Source organism: Falco rusticolus, chromosome 8, assembly GCF_015220075.1.
Source record: "Falco rusticolus isolate bFalRus1 chromosome 8, bFalRus1.pri, whole genome shotgun sequence".
Classification (NCBI taxonomy): Eukaryota; Metazoa; Chordata; class Aves; order Falconiformes; family Falconidae; genus Falco; species Falco rusticolus.
In genome coordinates, this window is record NC_051194.1 from 5,197,957 (window position 1) to 5,210,781 (window position 12,825).

At 45.7% G+C, this 12,825-nt stretch overlaps 1 protein-coding gene across 1 annotated transcript; it reads left to right on the forward strand.

Annotated features, from left to right (window-relative positions):
- The first annotated feature begins 654 nt into the window (after positions 1 to 654).
- Positions 655 to 12,287, forward strand: PKD2L2 (polycystin 2 like 2, transient receptor potential cation channel). The gene is made up of 14 exons (XM_037397445.1): positions 655 to 712; positions 1,146 to 1,247; positions 1,599 to 1,732; positions 2,889 to 3,145; positions 3,914 to 4,135; positions 4,734 to 4,962; positions 5,509 to 5,685; positions 7,193 to 7,371; positions 8,586 to 8,706; positions 9,351 to 9,452; positions 10,598 to 10,674; positions 10,785 to 10,836; positions 11,605 to 11,726; positions 12,170 to 12,287. Exons 1-14 carry the CDS (start codon positions 655 to 657, stop codon positions 12,285 to 12,287), a joined length of 1,950 nt encoding a protein of 649 aa, XP_037253342.1.
- The last annotated feature ends 538 nt before the right edge of the window (positions 12,288 to 12,825 follow it).

Genomic DNA, 12,825 nt, shown 5'->3' on the forward strand with positions numbered 1-12,825 from the left:
CGCACAGTAACACCGCTGCTGGTCAGCAAACCCCACCAGCTTCTTCTAGAATGGATAAAATGGGGGCTCGGCTTCACTCCACACTGCTCTACCATGAAATAAAACCCCCAAACCTGAAATGCGTGTCACCAACTATTAACCTCCCAGCAAAATCCTGCAGCTCTGCCCTGGCGCTTCTCCTCTGGGCTGCCCAAGCAATGGAATATAGCGAAACACGCAGCCCCCCGCGCTCTTTGCAGGTTCCAGCTCCGGGCCCCCCTTGGCCCAAAGGCTTCGCCTGCAGGCAGGGGCACCCCGTCAGGCCTGGCAGCCTGAGCTCGCACCGTTAATTATCTATATTCGTTAGCGTACGTTTCAGTGAGCGTACCCTACCTTCTCTGCCTCTCTTCATGGCAAGAAGGGGATTTCCCAATCAGCTGCATTTAGCCTGGAAGCAACCAGATGATGCAATTCAGCGTTTCGTTCCGCCGCGAAGGCTGCCCACCCGGGCTGTAGCTGAGGGGCTCGGCGGGCCGCGGCCCCCCCGCCCCGGCAGCCTGTGCCCGCTGCGGCCCCGCTCCCCGGCCTGGGCCTTCCCGCAGGCGGGACCCGGCCCCCCGCAGCCGCTGGCGATTCCAACCGGGGAGCGCCGGCAGCCGGCCCGGCGGGGCGGCCATGGAGCCGGCGGCAGCGCGGCAGCGGCCCGCGGTGGACCCCAGGCTGAGCGGCAGCGGTGCGTGAGGCGGCCCCGCGCCCCTCGGGGCTGCCCCCCCCACCCCCCGCTCCCCACCACACCACCCCGCTCCCCTCAGGGCCAGCACACACGCACCACGACCCCCCACCACACCACCCCACTCCCCTCAGGGCCAGCACACACGCACCACGACCCCCCACCTCCCCACTCCCCTCAGGGCCGCCCCACACACACCACGACCCCCCACCTCCCCACTCCCCTCAGGGCCGCCCCACACACACCACGACCCCCCACCTCCCCGCTCCCCTCAGGGGCCGCCCCCCACCGCTCCCCTCAGGGGCCCAGCCGGAGCCCCCCAGCACAGCTGGGCCCTGGGCCCACCATCCCCACAGAGGGCAGGGGGCTGCGGGCCCCTTCAGTCAGGCTCTGCCCCCTGACTCCCCTCAGCTCCTGCCGCCATTTCCCCGACCAGGTGCCACCAGGCCCCCGGTCAGTTGCAGTCCGCAACTGGAACTGAAAACCACCCTGTGGGAGCTGGTCATCTACATCATTTTCCTGATAGACCTCTGTATCGGTAAGTCAGCAAATGACCAAGGCAACTTAAGCTGTTTACAAATAATTAATGTGGCAGGCCAGGGCTGGAGGCAACCTGGGCTAGTGGCAGCTGTCCCTGCCCGTGGCAGGGGGTTGAAACTGGGTGGTCTTTAAGGTCCCTTCCAACCCAAACCATTCTGTGATAAACGGTATCTCTTTCAGTACTTACTCTTCACTCCACCCGACATCTACCCAAAGGCACTTCAGTCACAATCGCTCTGACGGCCCTCTTCTAGCAGCATGCCTTAGTGACAGCTGAAGCAGCAAGGTTAGCTGTTCTCATCCTCTCATTTCTGCTTGCGAGCATCCCCTCTTTACCCCTTCTTTCCAGTGACGTTCAGCACGGTGAGCACAGACATGTACTACCTGAACAAAGTTATGTCCCGTCTCTTCCTGGAGCCCTCCTCCTCTGAGGACAACAGCAGTGGTTTCAGCAGTATTAGAAGCAGAGCTGATTTCTGGAGGGTACGGCTTTCGTTGTAAAACAACTTCATTGTAAAAAAAACCTTTGGTTGTAAAAATCTATTTGCTCTCAGAGAGCAAATGAGCCAAGCAGCTGCTAGTGTGTAATTTGGACCAGTACAGTCTCCTCACAGTTCTCCTAAAAACCATGTACTAGATACTGCTTTTGGCTGAAGAAAGGCAAACAACATCTTAAAATGCATTTGGAGAAATTCTGGGTATAAACAATAATACTGATACTTCTGAGTAATCAGTTGAGGAAAACAACAGGCCAATTAATTGCTGCATCATATTACGCTTGGTCTGAAAAGAGCTTCAATAAAACAAAGATTTTTGGTTTACAGTTCTTTTGACTTTCAAGTTTTAAAAAAGGTTTTTATGATTCTACTGGGGCAGCCAGGAAACATTGCCCAGCTGGCAACGGAAGGCAAACTTTCTCACCCTACTCCCCCTTAGAAATGGAAATGTCTGGTTATAACAATTCATTTGGAAGAATTGTATTCACTCTTATCAGGATGTCTCTTATTGCTAGTCCATAAAATAGTGAGACCTTGCTGAACACTGTGTGTGCTGAGGTCCTAGAAATGATTGTAATACGTGCTCAGATGGTCTCAAACCATGGCAGCATGTTGTTTTATACTCAGAATAATGTTCTCCCTAAGTTTAATGCTCTTTATCTGCAACTAAGAAATACCCAGAAAAAGACGGATTTTCTCCCTGCTTTCAAAAATAAATACTTCATTTAGATTCAGATGACTAAAAATCCAGTGAGAAATACATCCCAAAACAGATCTTCAGAGACCAAGATAACCAACAGATTTTGTTAAAACAACATATAATGTTTGTGTTTAAACATATTCACTTAGATTTCAGCAGAATTTTTCAGAGAAACGCCAAACAGACGTTGCGTTATAGTCTTCCCCTGAATATTCCCATTACATATCTCTGATAGAATTGCATAGGAAATAGAACGGACATAGCAAAAAGATATAAATATATTGTAATTATGGGACAGCACAGAAGTGGGAATTGTTTGTATTCTAGCTTAGACTATGTAGCTACAAGCAACCTGAGAACCTTGTAGAGGTTTGTATGTTAAAAGGTGTGGGAACAGTGGTATCTAAATCTTTTGAAACTTTAACCTCACTTGTACACATAGTTTGCAGAGGGGCCCCTGCTGGATGGGCTCTACTGGGAGCAATGGTATAACAACACGACGTTAACCCTCCAGAACAACAGCAGCCATATTTACTATGAGAATTTGCTGTTAGGAGTAGCCCAGATTCGCCAGCTGAAAGTACGCAACAACACTTGCTCCATCTACCCGTATTTCCGTGCTTTTTTACAAGACTGTTACGGTGAATATCGTTATGGAGCTGAAGACAGGTCTGACTTTGGTCTAAGGAACAAATCAGAGTAAGTCATCCTACATCAGCAGAAAAATGTTTTTTAAAACCTAACCAAATCCTTAATGCCACTGTTCTCCAGTGAGTAACACAACCGTGCATGCAATTAGCTGAGATTTCTCTTGTTTACATTGAGATAAATGGTGGATTTGGTTTTGTGCCAACATTATAGACAAGAGTTTGGCATGGGAAATCTACAGCAGAGAGACAAGACAAACTGGAAACAGCAAGCCCAGTTCAGCAGAACCACACGTTAGTGGGCCTATCTCCACTAACATCTCTGGAGAAATGCTCAGTTATATAAGGCCTGGATTTAAATCACATGTTTATAAATTGGAATCATGCTAAAATGCCCTGCAAACAGAGCCAAAAGGCCTGCTTCACACACTTCATTTAGCACTGATTTAACACAATGAAAGAACATGTGAACATGCCACAGTAACAATGAACTATATAAACTAGAGATATTCCATTTACTTATAAAGGTTTTAAGGTAATAAACTGTCTGGCCCACATTGGGTGAAATCCAAATTCATAAGCAGTTGCTGTTTTATGAATGTACTGAGTCGCTATATAAAAGAAATGGGAATATCTTAAGACCGTATGTCTTGTGTGTATTTCGGGTAAAGAAAACTGTTATTTAAAGGTCTGGCTTAAATGGTCAGTTGTGGATGCAGAAGAACACAAGAACTAACAAGAATTGTATAAAATAAAAGTTAAAGCTTACTTCAGTCCAGGTTCCATAAGCTGAGCTCCTTTGTTTTCCCATTTCTAACAGATGGAAATACACCTCAGCCCCCTCATTATCCCCATGGTACTGGGGATCTATGGGCTTGTACAGCAGTGGAGGATATATGTTCAACTTACCTAAATCTAAGCAGGAGAGTGTAGAGAAGTTGGTGTTTCTCAGACAGAACAGCTGGCTCACTAGAGGAACCAGAGCTGTATTTATTGACTTCTCAACATATAATGCTAACGTAAACCTCTTCTGTATAATCAGGTGAGTTCTTACTTTCACTACATTTGAAATCCAATTTACTGAGGCATGATGCTTCCATAAAGGCACAAGGAAAGGCTGGTCACCTCAGGCATATGCAGCCGCCTTTCCCAGGTGTGGCTGGCGAGAGAGCAATTCATTAAAAATGCAGAAATTCAGTTAGGGCAGAGAGCAGACCCAGATCCTTCCTTTCCATTTTTTTGTAATAGTTGGTATCTGGTCTGCACAGCTGTCTGTTGGAATAGATTTCATAGCCTTTTGCAAGGTCAGACACTGGATTATTAGTCCTGTTGTCAGCTAGTGGAGGGAAAAGACTCAGGGGATGGTGAACATTTGTTCTTCTGAGACACAGTTTCTTTAATGACTTTTAATGAAACACCAGAGCTTGGGCATCCGAAGAGCTTCTCGTTTTCCCCTCAGCCTCCCCAACCATGTAATACTCTTTTTCTTGGGGGACTTAGTGGAACACTTACAGTAATATCTTACAGATGTAGGAGTTCCAGTAAGGCATTATTAATACAGGAATAATTAATACTAGAAAATTAAGGGCTGAGATGATTTAAAGGGATGATAACTAACAGCAGTCCCCAATTTTTTTCAGGTTGGTGGTAGAGTTCCCTGCTACTGGGGGTGCTCTCACCTCCTCACATATCTACTCTGTGAAGCTCCTCAGATACATCACATACTATGATTACTTCCTGGCTTCTTGCGAAGTCACCTTTTGCCTCTTTATCATTACATTCATAATCCACAAAGCTATCAAAATAGTAAAACTGAAAAAGGAGTATTTCAGAAGTGCCTGGAACTGGCTGGATTTGCTGCTGCTGGTGGTGAGCTACCCCTTGACTTTCACCTTGACTTTCACCTCTGTGCTTGCCAGCTTAGGCTAGCACTGGAGAGACAGCCAGCGAGCCAGAACAGCCCAGACCTGTGTCTGGTTGGTCAGTCACCCGCTGTTCTACGCTGAAGAGGCCACATGGCCCACCATGGTTCAGCACACTTCGACTCTTCTCTAGCCCTGCTGCCAACTTGCTGCAGCTCTATGTCTTTTCTAATTGTTATCCACCCTATTTGTTTTAGACTTCATCTTTGCAGAGGGGGAAAGTACTAGTGCCTAACAGAGCTAACACAGTAAAACCACAGCATATGCGGCATGTTACATAGCACAGGCCCAGAATTATCACAGTAAAATTACAAATGATTTGGCCAATAAAGTCTCATATATACAGTTTATGACAAAGCATCTAAAAAGCTTAGCTTCTTCAAATCTAACCAAGAGCCTTTGGAAATCAATACAGTCTTTTCTGTGCAAATTGACAGTCTGAACAGAAGGCAGGTAGCTGAACTTCAGTTCCACTGGTCTCTGCTTTTTTCAGGTATCTGTCCTTGCCATTGCCCTCAATATCTACTGCACTGCAGCAGTGTCCCTGCTAATGGAAGAGCTGCTGTCTAATGCCCATGTATATCCAGACTTCTACTTCCTTGGATTCTGGCAAGTCCTTTACAACAACATCGTTGCTGTCAACATCTTCTTTGCTTGGATAAAGGTATTGGCTCTTACTCCCTTTTTTTGTACTCAAGAATCATAGTGTTTCTGAGCATGAAATAAATGTTCACTTTTGCCTATTCATGGATGCATTGCAGAGGTGGAGCTAAAAGGGAGAATTTTGTTTGTAAGATTCCAGAAGAGTTTAAAATTACCTCCTTCTCATAAACACGGGTCATACAAATTCCAAGCCATCTAAAAAAAATTGTGCACATGGGCAGCTGTCTCCATTGGAGCAGCTGGGAAATTACCATAGCCAAGCAGCCCCTTTAAACTTAAGTCTTTTCCTAGACCCAATATTATCCAGGTCACAGCCTGACCTATACCAACCGCACAGCTGTAGTAGGTGAAGCTATTCATAGCTATTGTAGCCAAAGGCTGTGAAAACAGTAGCAACTGCAGAGGAAAGGGAAATGTGTCTGAACGTGATTCTGAAGTGGCTTTGTGCCAGGACACCTTTAATTTCATTCTTACTTGCGAGATTTGCTGGTCTCTGGACGGAGTAGCAAACTTCTCTAGGATTAGGGGCTACTTTTGTTCTTAAGCAGGTGCTCTAGGGCCAGACCAGTCCTGCAGGTGTGTACGCCACTGCCCCTGATCTAGTAAACCCTGCTGGCACAGCCTGGGGTCTGCACGCCTTCCCCTCTACCCAGCAAACATCAGTGACTGCAGTTTGGGTGGCCCCAGTGTTCCCAGCAACCAGATGAAACTGCCCCGAGCTTTGCCCAAGCTCAGGCTGCCTGGCCCTCTCTCCCCCAAGGTATCTGTAAAATGCCCAGCACAAAGCAGCTGCGAAACGGGCAGGGGAGGTGCTCATGTCTGCCAGAAGATACCACGCTTTACAGTCATGCCCCAAGTACCTGAACATAAGCTGTCGTGAAAGGTCATGTCCTTCCAAAACAAACAGGCTTTTGGCTTTCCTCCACCTCCCAGGCTGAGGCTGCAGGAAGAAGCTGTTGGGGAGCGTTGACTGTTAACCAGTTCTGTGGACAGTCTTCCTCGATACATTCATTCTGTACCCCGGCTGCACATTCCCCCTGCATCATCCTCCCCTCAGACTGATGACTGTTAATTATAAACACAGTTGTGCTACTAGATTAATGACTGTCATTGAACAAGGCTTTTGTTCAGGCCTTGTTTCAGACCCAAAGTAAAAGAGCTCCTCACCAGCTCAGCCTGGCAGGGAACCCTCAGCTACAGGAGGGTGGTATGGCTCGCCACCTCCTTGACCAGGGCTCCGTGTCTGCTAGAGCTGCTTACACGTACCAGTACCCAGCAAAGACCTGTCTACACACTGTTAGCTTTAGGACATAAGCATATTTGCTTGGCAGAGTATTAATCTTCTCCAGAAGCACACCCAATCCTAGTTCTCCCTACTGATACATACCATGCAACCTATTTCTAGGTATGACTTAACCTGTTACATAGTACTACAGAAAACATTCCAGAAATTCTGTTAAGAAATGGCAATGTATTTTGATCCCCCAATAACAACACGTTCCGTTCTTTTGCAGATACTTGAATATGTACAGTTTAACAAATCGACGCGGCTGCCCTCCATATTATCTCGCTGTGCCAAAGACATCATTGGATTCGCCATCATTTTCTTTATCATTTTCTTTGCCTATGCCCAGTTAGGCTATCTGATCTTTGGGTCACAAGTTGAAGATTTTTCTACTTTCCAAAACTGCATGTATGCTACTTTCTAAACTTTTTGATACAAACCCCCCAGCTGGTGCACGTGCAAGCCAGTTTCTGCCAAGCAGAACTTAGAAGAGTACAGGTTTCCCACACTCAAGCTTATTTCAGAGTATAACCAATTTTCTTGCCTTAGAATCTGTTTCCCAAAGCCTTTACAATGTTCAAAACACCACATGTACACCGAATAGGTCAGGGAAGCATAAGAAGGGGGAGCTCAGCAGTAGCTCACCCGCTGGAGCTATTAGTCCCACAGCACAGTCCTTCCATGTGTAAGGCAGGCAAAATCAGGCAGGCCTGGCAGCAGGCTATTCCCTTTTAACTCTTTCAAAAGCAAGATTGTGAAACTACCCAGCAGACATGCCCCTGGGTATGTGACACCGTCCCCAGCATGAAAACCCCTTGACTTCTCCACTCAAGAGGCTCCCTGCACAAGCTGAGCACATTTGCAAACAGGAATTACTGCTCTTTTAAGAAAACATCCAGCTGCATAGCCAAGAGTCCCCAAATCCCATCTGCCAGCTCTGTTACTTTCCTTCCCAGACTGCTTTCAGCCACTCACTGTAGCAACATCATCGGATCAATTCCAGACTCCAACTGGAACTGGGTTTGATGGTCCTTGCACCTTGTAGAAACCCTAACCTGTCACCTGCAGTGCGCGCTGTGTTTTAGCCCACGGCTATGTTTCTTACAGCTTTAGAGATCTGTAGCATACCAGGTCTTTGAAAGCAGCTTTTCATGTAAAAGTAAGGCGCTTCTAAAGCGGAAAAATAGCTCATTTTGGATCCCCTTGGATGTGAGATAGTTCTAAGGTGCTGCAATACAGAGAAATAAGTATTTATTTGTCTTAGCTAAGAATAAAATCCCTCATAGGATTTAATACTTGCTGTACTAACAGAAGATAAGGGATCACAAAGCTAGAACAGAAGAGAAATAAAAAGAAAAGCCACAACAGTTGATTTATCAAAAATGAAAGTATTTTCTCATGCAAGCCATTTAAAAATTCCTTTGTACTTTCAAATCATGAAATATATTCTAAATACACCATCTGCCACTGCTCTTATCCTGTGGCTTGCCTTTTGATTTCAGTGACTAAGGTAATGGTGAATCAGTCTCAAATGTATCTGTTAACTTTTTTTTTTTTATAAGACTTACAATACTTCTCTTTAGAAGTTAGTCAACCTCATTCAGGTATGTTTTTTCTTCCAGCTTTACACAGCTTCGTCTTGTACTGGGAGATTTTAATTTTGACACCATAGAAGCAGCAAACAGAGTCCTTGGACCTATTTACTTCATCACATTTGTATTCTTTGTGTTCTTCACATTGCTGGTAGGTATCATCTTACAAATGCTTACCCTTTTGCATAAGCTGCCCCTTAGAACCCCAGGGCAGAGAGAGTCCAAACTCTTTTGCAGGAGTTCCCAGCAGGCAAGACATTTCACAGCTCTCCCTTCCTCCCAACAGCCACGAAAGGGGCTTTTGCACCACACAACAAGCACGTTCCACCTTTCACTTTACTGCACCACCCGTTTCTCGAGATTTTAATTTCTGAAAACTTAATTGAGCGCTCTTGAAAACTGCATAATGTCAGCCTTGTCAGCTAGGAAGGTTAAAGGGAGACTTTGATGGGACTGTGTAGGTGCAGGTCTGCTTTATCAGTTAGATTGATGTTTTCATTAATTACTTCAGATTGAAACACCATCTGAAAAAGCTACAAGTCTACCACAGAAAATCAATTACCTCCAAGGTGTCCTTTTAGCCGGTACTGCAGATGGGAAATAAGTCACTTGCCTCCCAAAAATATTCCCTAAAACCATCAAATAATTTAACTGCATTAGAGCATGTCCGCACCCAGAAAAGTTCTTCAGTTCCATTAGTTACATGCCCTAGCACAGAACAGCCCCAAAAACAACAGTCCCAGAATAACACAAATGAAATTTCCAGAAACAAATATCTGTGTCCTTCCTATGCAGAACATGTTTTTGGCTATTATAAATGACACCTATTCAGAAGTCAAAGCAGACTTTGAAGTGCTACCCAGTCAAGAACTTCGAATCAGAGACTTCTTTAGACAGGTAAGTAAGCAGCTCTCTACCTACCTCATTTAATTCAAGGTAAGAGGAGGAATTCTAAACTACATCACTCACAAAGACCCTTAAATAGCTGGGCCATAACCATTTAAGAACACCCAATATTTGGTTTTTCACCTTAAATAAACATTTGACAGATACAGAGACATCCTTCCATCAAACCCACAGGGGCTCCTAATGGGAAGAGCAGCACATGAGTGAGGGGGCAAGGAGCCTACCTTTACTTCACCCCTTTTAAAAGCAATATTTAAGACCAGCCTGGTTTGCGATACGTGCCATCATCAGTTTCCTTCAGAGCTTACTTGTTGCTGCTCTTCCAAACCGAGAAACTAAAAGATCTTCTTTGCATGGGAAGACAAGTGGAAATACGTACCTTTAAAACTCCGCATGTTCAGACCATTTTTATGTGCCAGAAGCAAGTACAAAAGGGGAACAAATCTTTCCCTAACTTTTCAGTCCAACTTGAAATTATGACCTCCTCCTTTCATGCCACGTGCATACACTGAAGCCAAAGAGATTGCATGCAGTTCTGTTGCTGGGACAAGTCAGTACCTCTGCCTAGAAACCTGACTTTAACTGGGGAATACAGCATCACCAGTGAGACAAATAAGATGGAGATAGGTGTGGGGTGAGAGACGTGCACATTCAGACTGTGCTTCTCCGAGGTGGCCTGCACTGACCACTCTGTAGAGCGGCTGGCAGCTCTGTCTACCTGACATTTTCCTGTAGGAATTCATGAGTGGCGTAGATACACATTACGTTGCTTCTACAAAGCCTGGCTTTCATGAAGGAAAAGGAAGGGGGAGGCCCAGCTTCAGATTACTCTACCCAAGGTCATTCTCCTACGTATCAGGGACTACAGTAAGACTACACTGAATATGCCTGAAAACAAATTCTTACTGGTTTTGGTTGGCTGTGGCCTTCAGGGATTTCATGACAAATCTGAGATATAGCAGGACAAGTTCTTTGAGATGAGCTAAGGGAACAAAGCGATACACTGGTGGGATTTCTGTTTAATTGCCAAGGCATTACACTGGCGGTTTGTTCCTTGCATTCAAGTCCTTGTGCAAAAGTGCCTCTGGTTCGACACACGCCATTTAACGTGCCTGACCTTCCCTGTCTCTGTTCAGAGCCGCAAGGCCCTTGTCAAGCTCAAGCTGAAGAAACCAGAGATGGATACAAGTCCAGCAGATGAGAGCTTGGGAAGGTAGGATCTCAGCATCTGCTGTTACCCCCTGCACCGAGCACAGGCCTATTCTCACGTGACTTCTGTCTCTTCTCATTTGCGTGAATGACAAGCGAGGAATTTTCAGCCAGCACAAGCAAGGATATTTCTAAGCTTTCCAACGGTGACAGTGCTAATGAAAAGGTAGGCTTTATTCCTTCCTGTATTCTTAGGAACTGATTATACTTCAGAAGCTGAATAATAAAAGGAGTTACAGTTGTCCCCACTGTTACTTACAAAAGATATTTCTCCACAGGATGCTATTTTTAACATCATGGGAATAGTAAAAACTAGACCTATAAGTAAAGAAAGATCACTAATTATGCCCAAAACTTCAAATGAAAGCTTGTTCAGACAAGGTCATACACTAACTACAACAGCAGAGCTGGCAGTAGGGTGGGATCAGTGAGCTGGGCATTTGCCCAAATGTTAAACAGAAACAGATGTATGGAAAGAAACAAGTTTTACACCAATCTATTGGGTCACAGCTGCCTCTACAGCAAGGAGGATTGCTGTAGCTTCATTTTGCTTTACAAAAAGATTCCAGCAGTCTTTGGTACTTCTGTACCTGGGGTAAGCCTGTGCAAGTACTTCTAAAATATTTTTTTAAAAAAATTACTTCTACAACAAGAAAGAGTTAAAGCCCCTTGGCTAGCTGTAAATACTACTACATACAATGCCTGCAGTCTCTTTAAACTCTGAAAAGACGTGTGTAGTCCTACATCCTGGTTTTAGGAAGGGCCAGAAGGAAAATCTACTTTCAGATAGAGAACATTTTTCTCGCCAAAGCGGCATGTATCTTTCCCTGCATGCATGGCCCCTCCCTGCATGAGTGATTGTGTTACAGGAACTCTAATGAGCCATGCCAGCTTTGTCTGTGATTTTTTTTTAAATCTCTCTGATGATGAATAGAGCCATCTGAAGTTATCGAAGCTAAAGAAAGGGAAAGAAAAACGTGGTCAGAAGTATGCACCTACCGAGGGCACGGACTCAGTCACAGCTCAGAGCTACGTCTCCACCGCAGACTTTCAGTGGTAAGTGTGTGTGTGTGCCTGCTGGCCTAGTCCCATCCCAAGGCACCTGCTGCCCTAGCTGAAACCCTCACCTAGGCACGACCTGAAAGACACAAGATCAAAGTCAGTGATTTTAAGATCTTTTAAGTGCTCCTATACTGGCTGACAACAGCTGCCCTCTGGGAGGGAAGAAGGAAACACAAGAATTTAGCAGAGAAGCTTGTAAGGACATTAGTCAAGAATGAAGTGGAACTAGAATTTAAAATATTGCTGCTCTTCCAGAACATCTCCTTGTGGCTGCCCAGGGAGGGGGACAGAGACTGTAGACCTTGTGCCTGTGAAGTAGCATTTCAGGACTTAAGACCCCTGACAGCTGACACAAGTGAGCAAAGAAAGAGGTTGCAAATGCAAGTTTAAGGGCAAGTGCCATCTCAAGTTTATGCGGCTGTATTTGTGTGTTCTAGGCTCTTCAGGTATACAGTAGAGTTGCAGAACAAATTAGATAACACTAATGCAAAAATCAGGAGAATTATGAAAAGCATGGAACTGAAGGATGCTTCAAGACAAGAGAGCATAGTGTAATGCACGAGCTCATCCGGTAACAGAGATGGCCTGACTCTATACAGAGTTTAAGTAAATCCAAAGTCTCCCTTCCCCTCCCCTCCCCTCCCCCCCCCCCCCTTTTTTTTTTCTTCCTATTTCTGGATAAGAGAAGCAGGGATGTTAATAAAGGTATATACCATTGTTGCTTCTGGGTCTTTTCTCTGAGTTTCAGGTGCTGCTTTAACTCTGAAAACTGACCAACCTTACTAGCAAGAGCTCTGGGTGGGTACATCTACAAATGTCTGAACAACATTTGTTCCTCTGCCTTGCTTTGGGGAGAGAGATGTGCACCCCGAGAGCAGACCGTGAGCAAGGGCAGCACCCTGGGGCCGCCCCGCGCCCCCGCTGCCCCTCTGGCACCGCGCACCCAGCGCAGCCCTCCACCGTGGCACAGCCCAGCACACGGTCCTTGGCCCTCGCTGCCCCGCAGCGCCTTCTTCTGCTAGTCCACCTGCTGCCAAGGGTAACGTTAATTTCTCAACAATTCTTGTTCCAGGCACCCCTTTGCTTCCAAAAC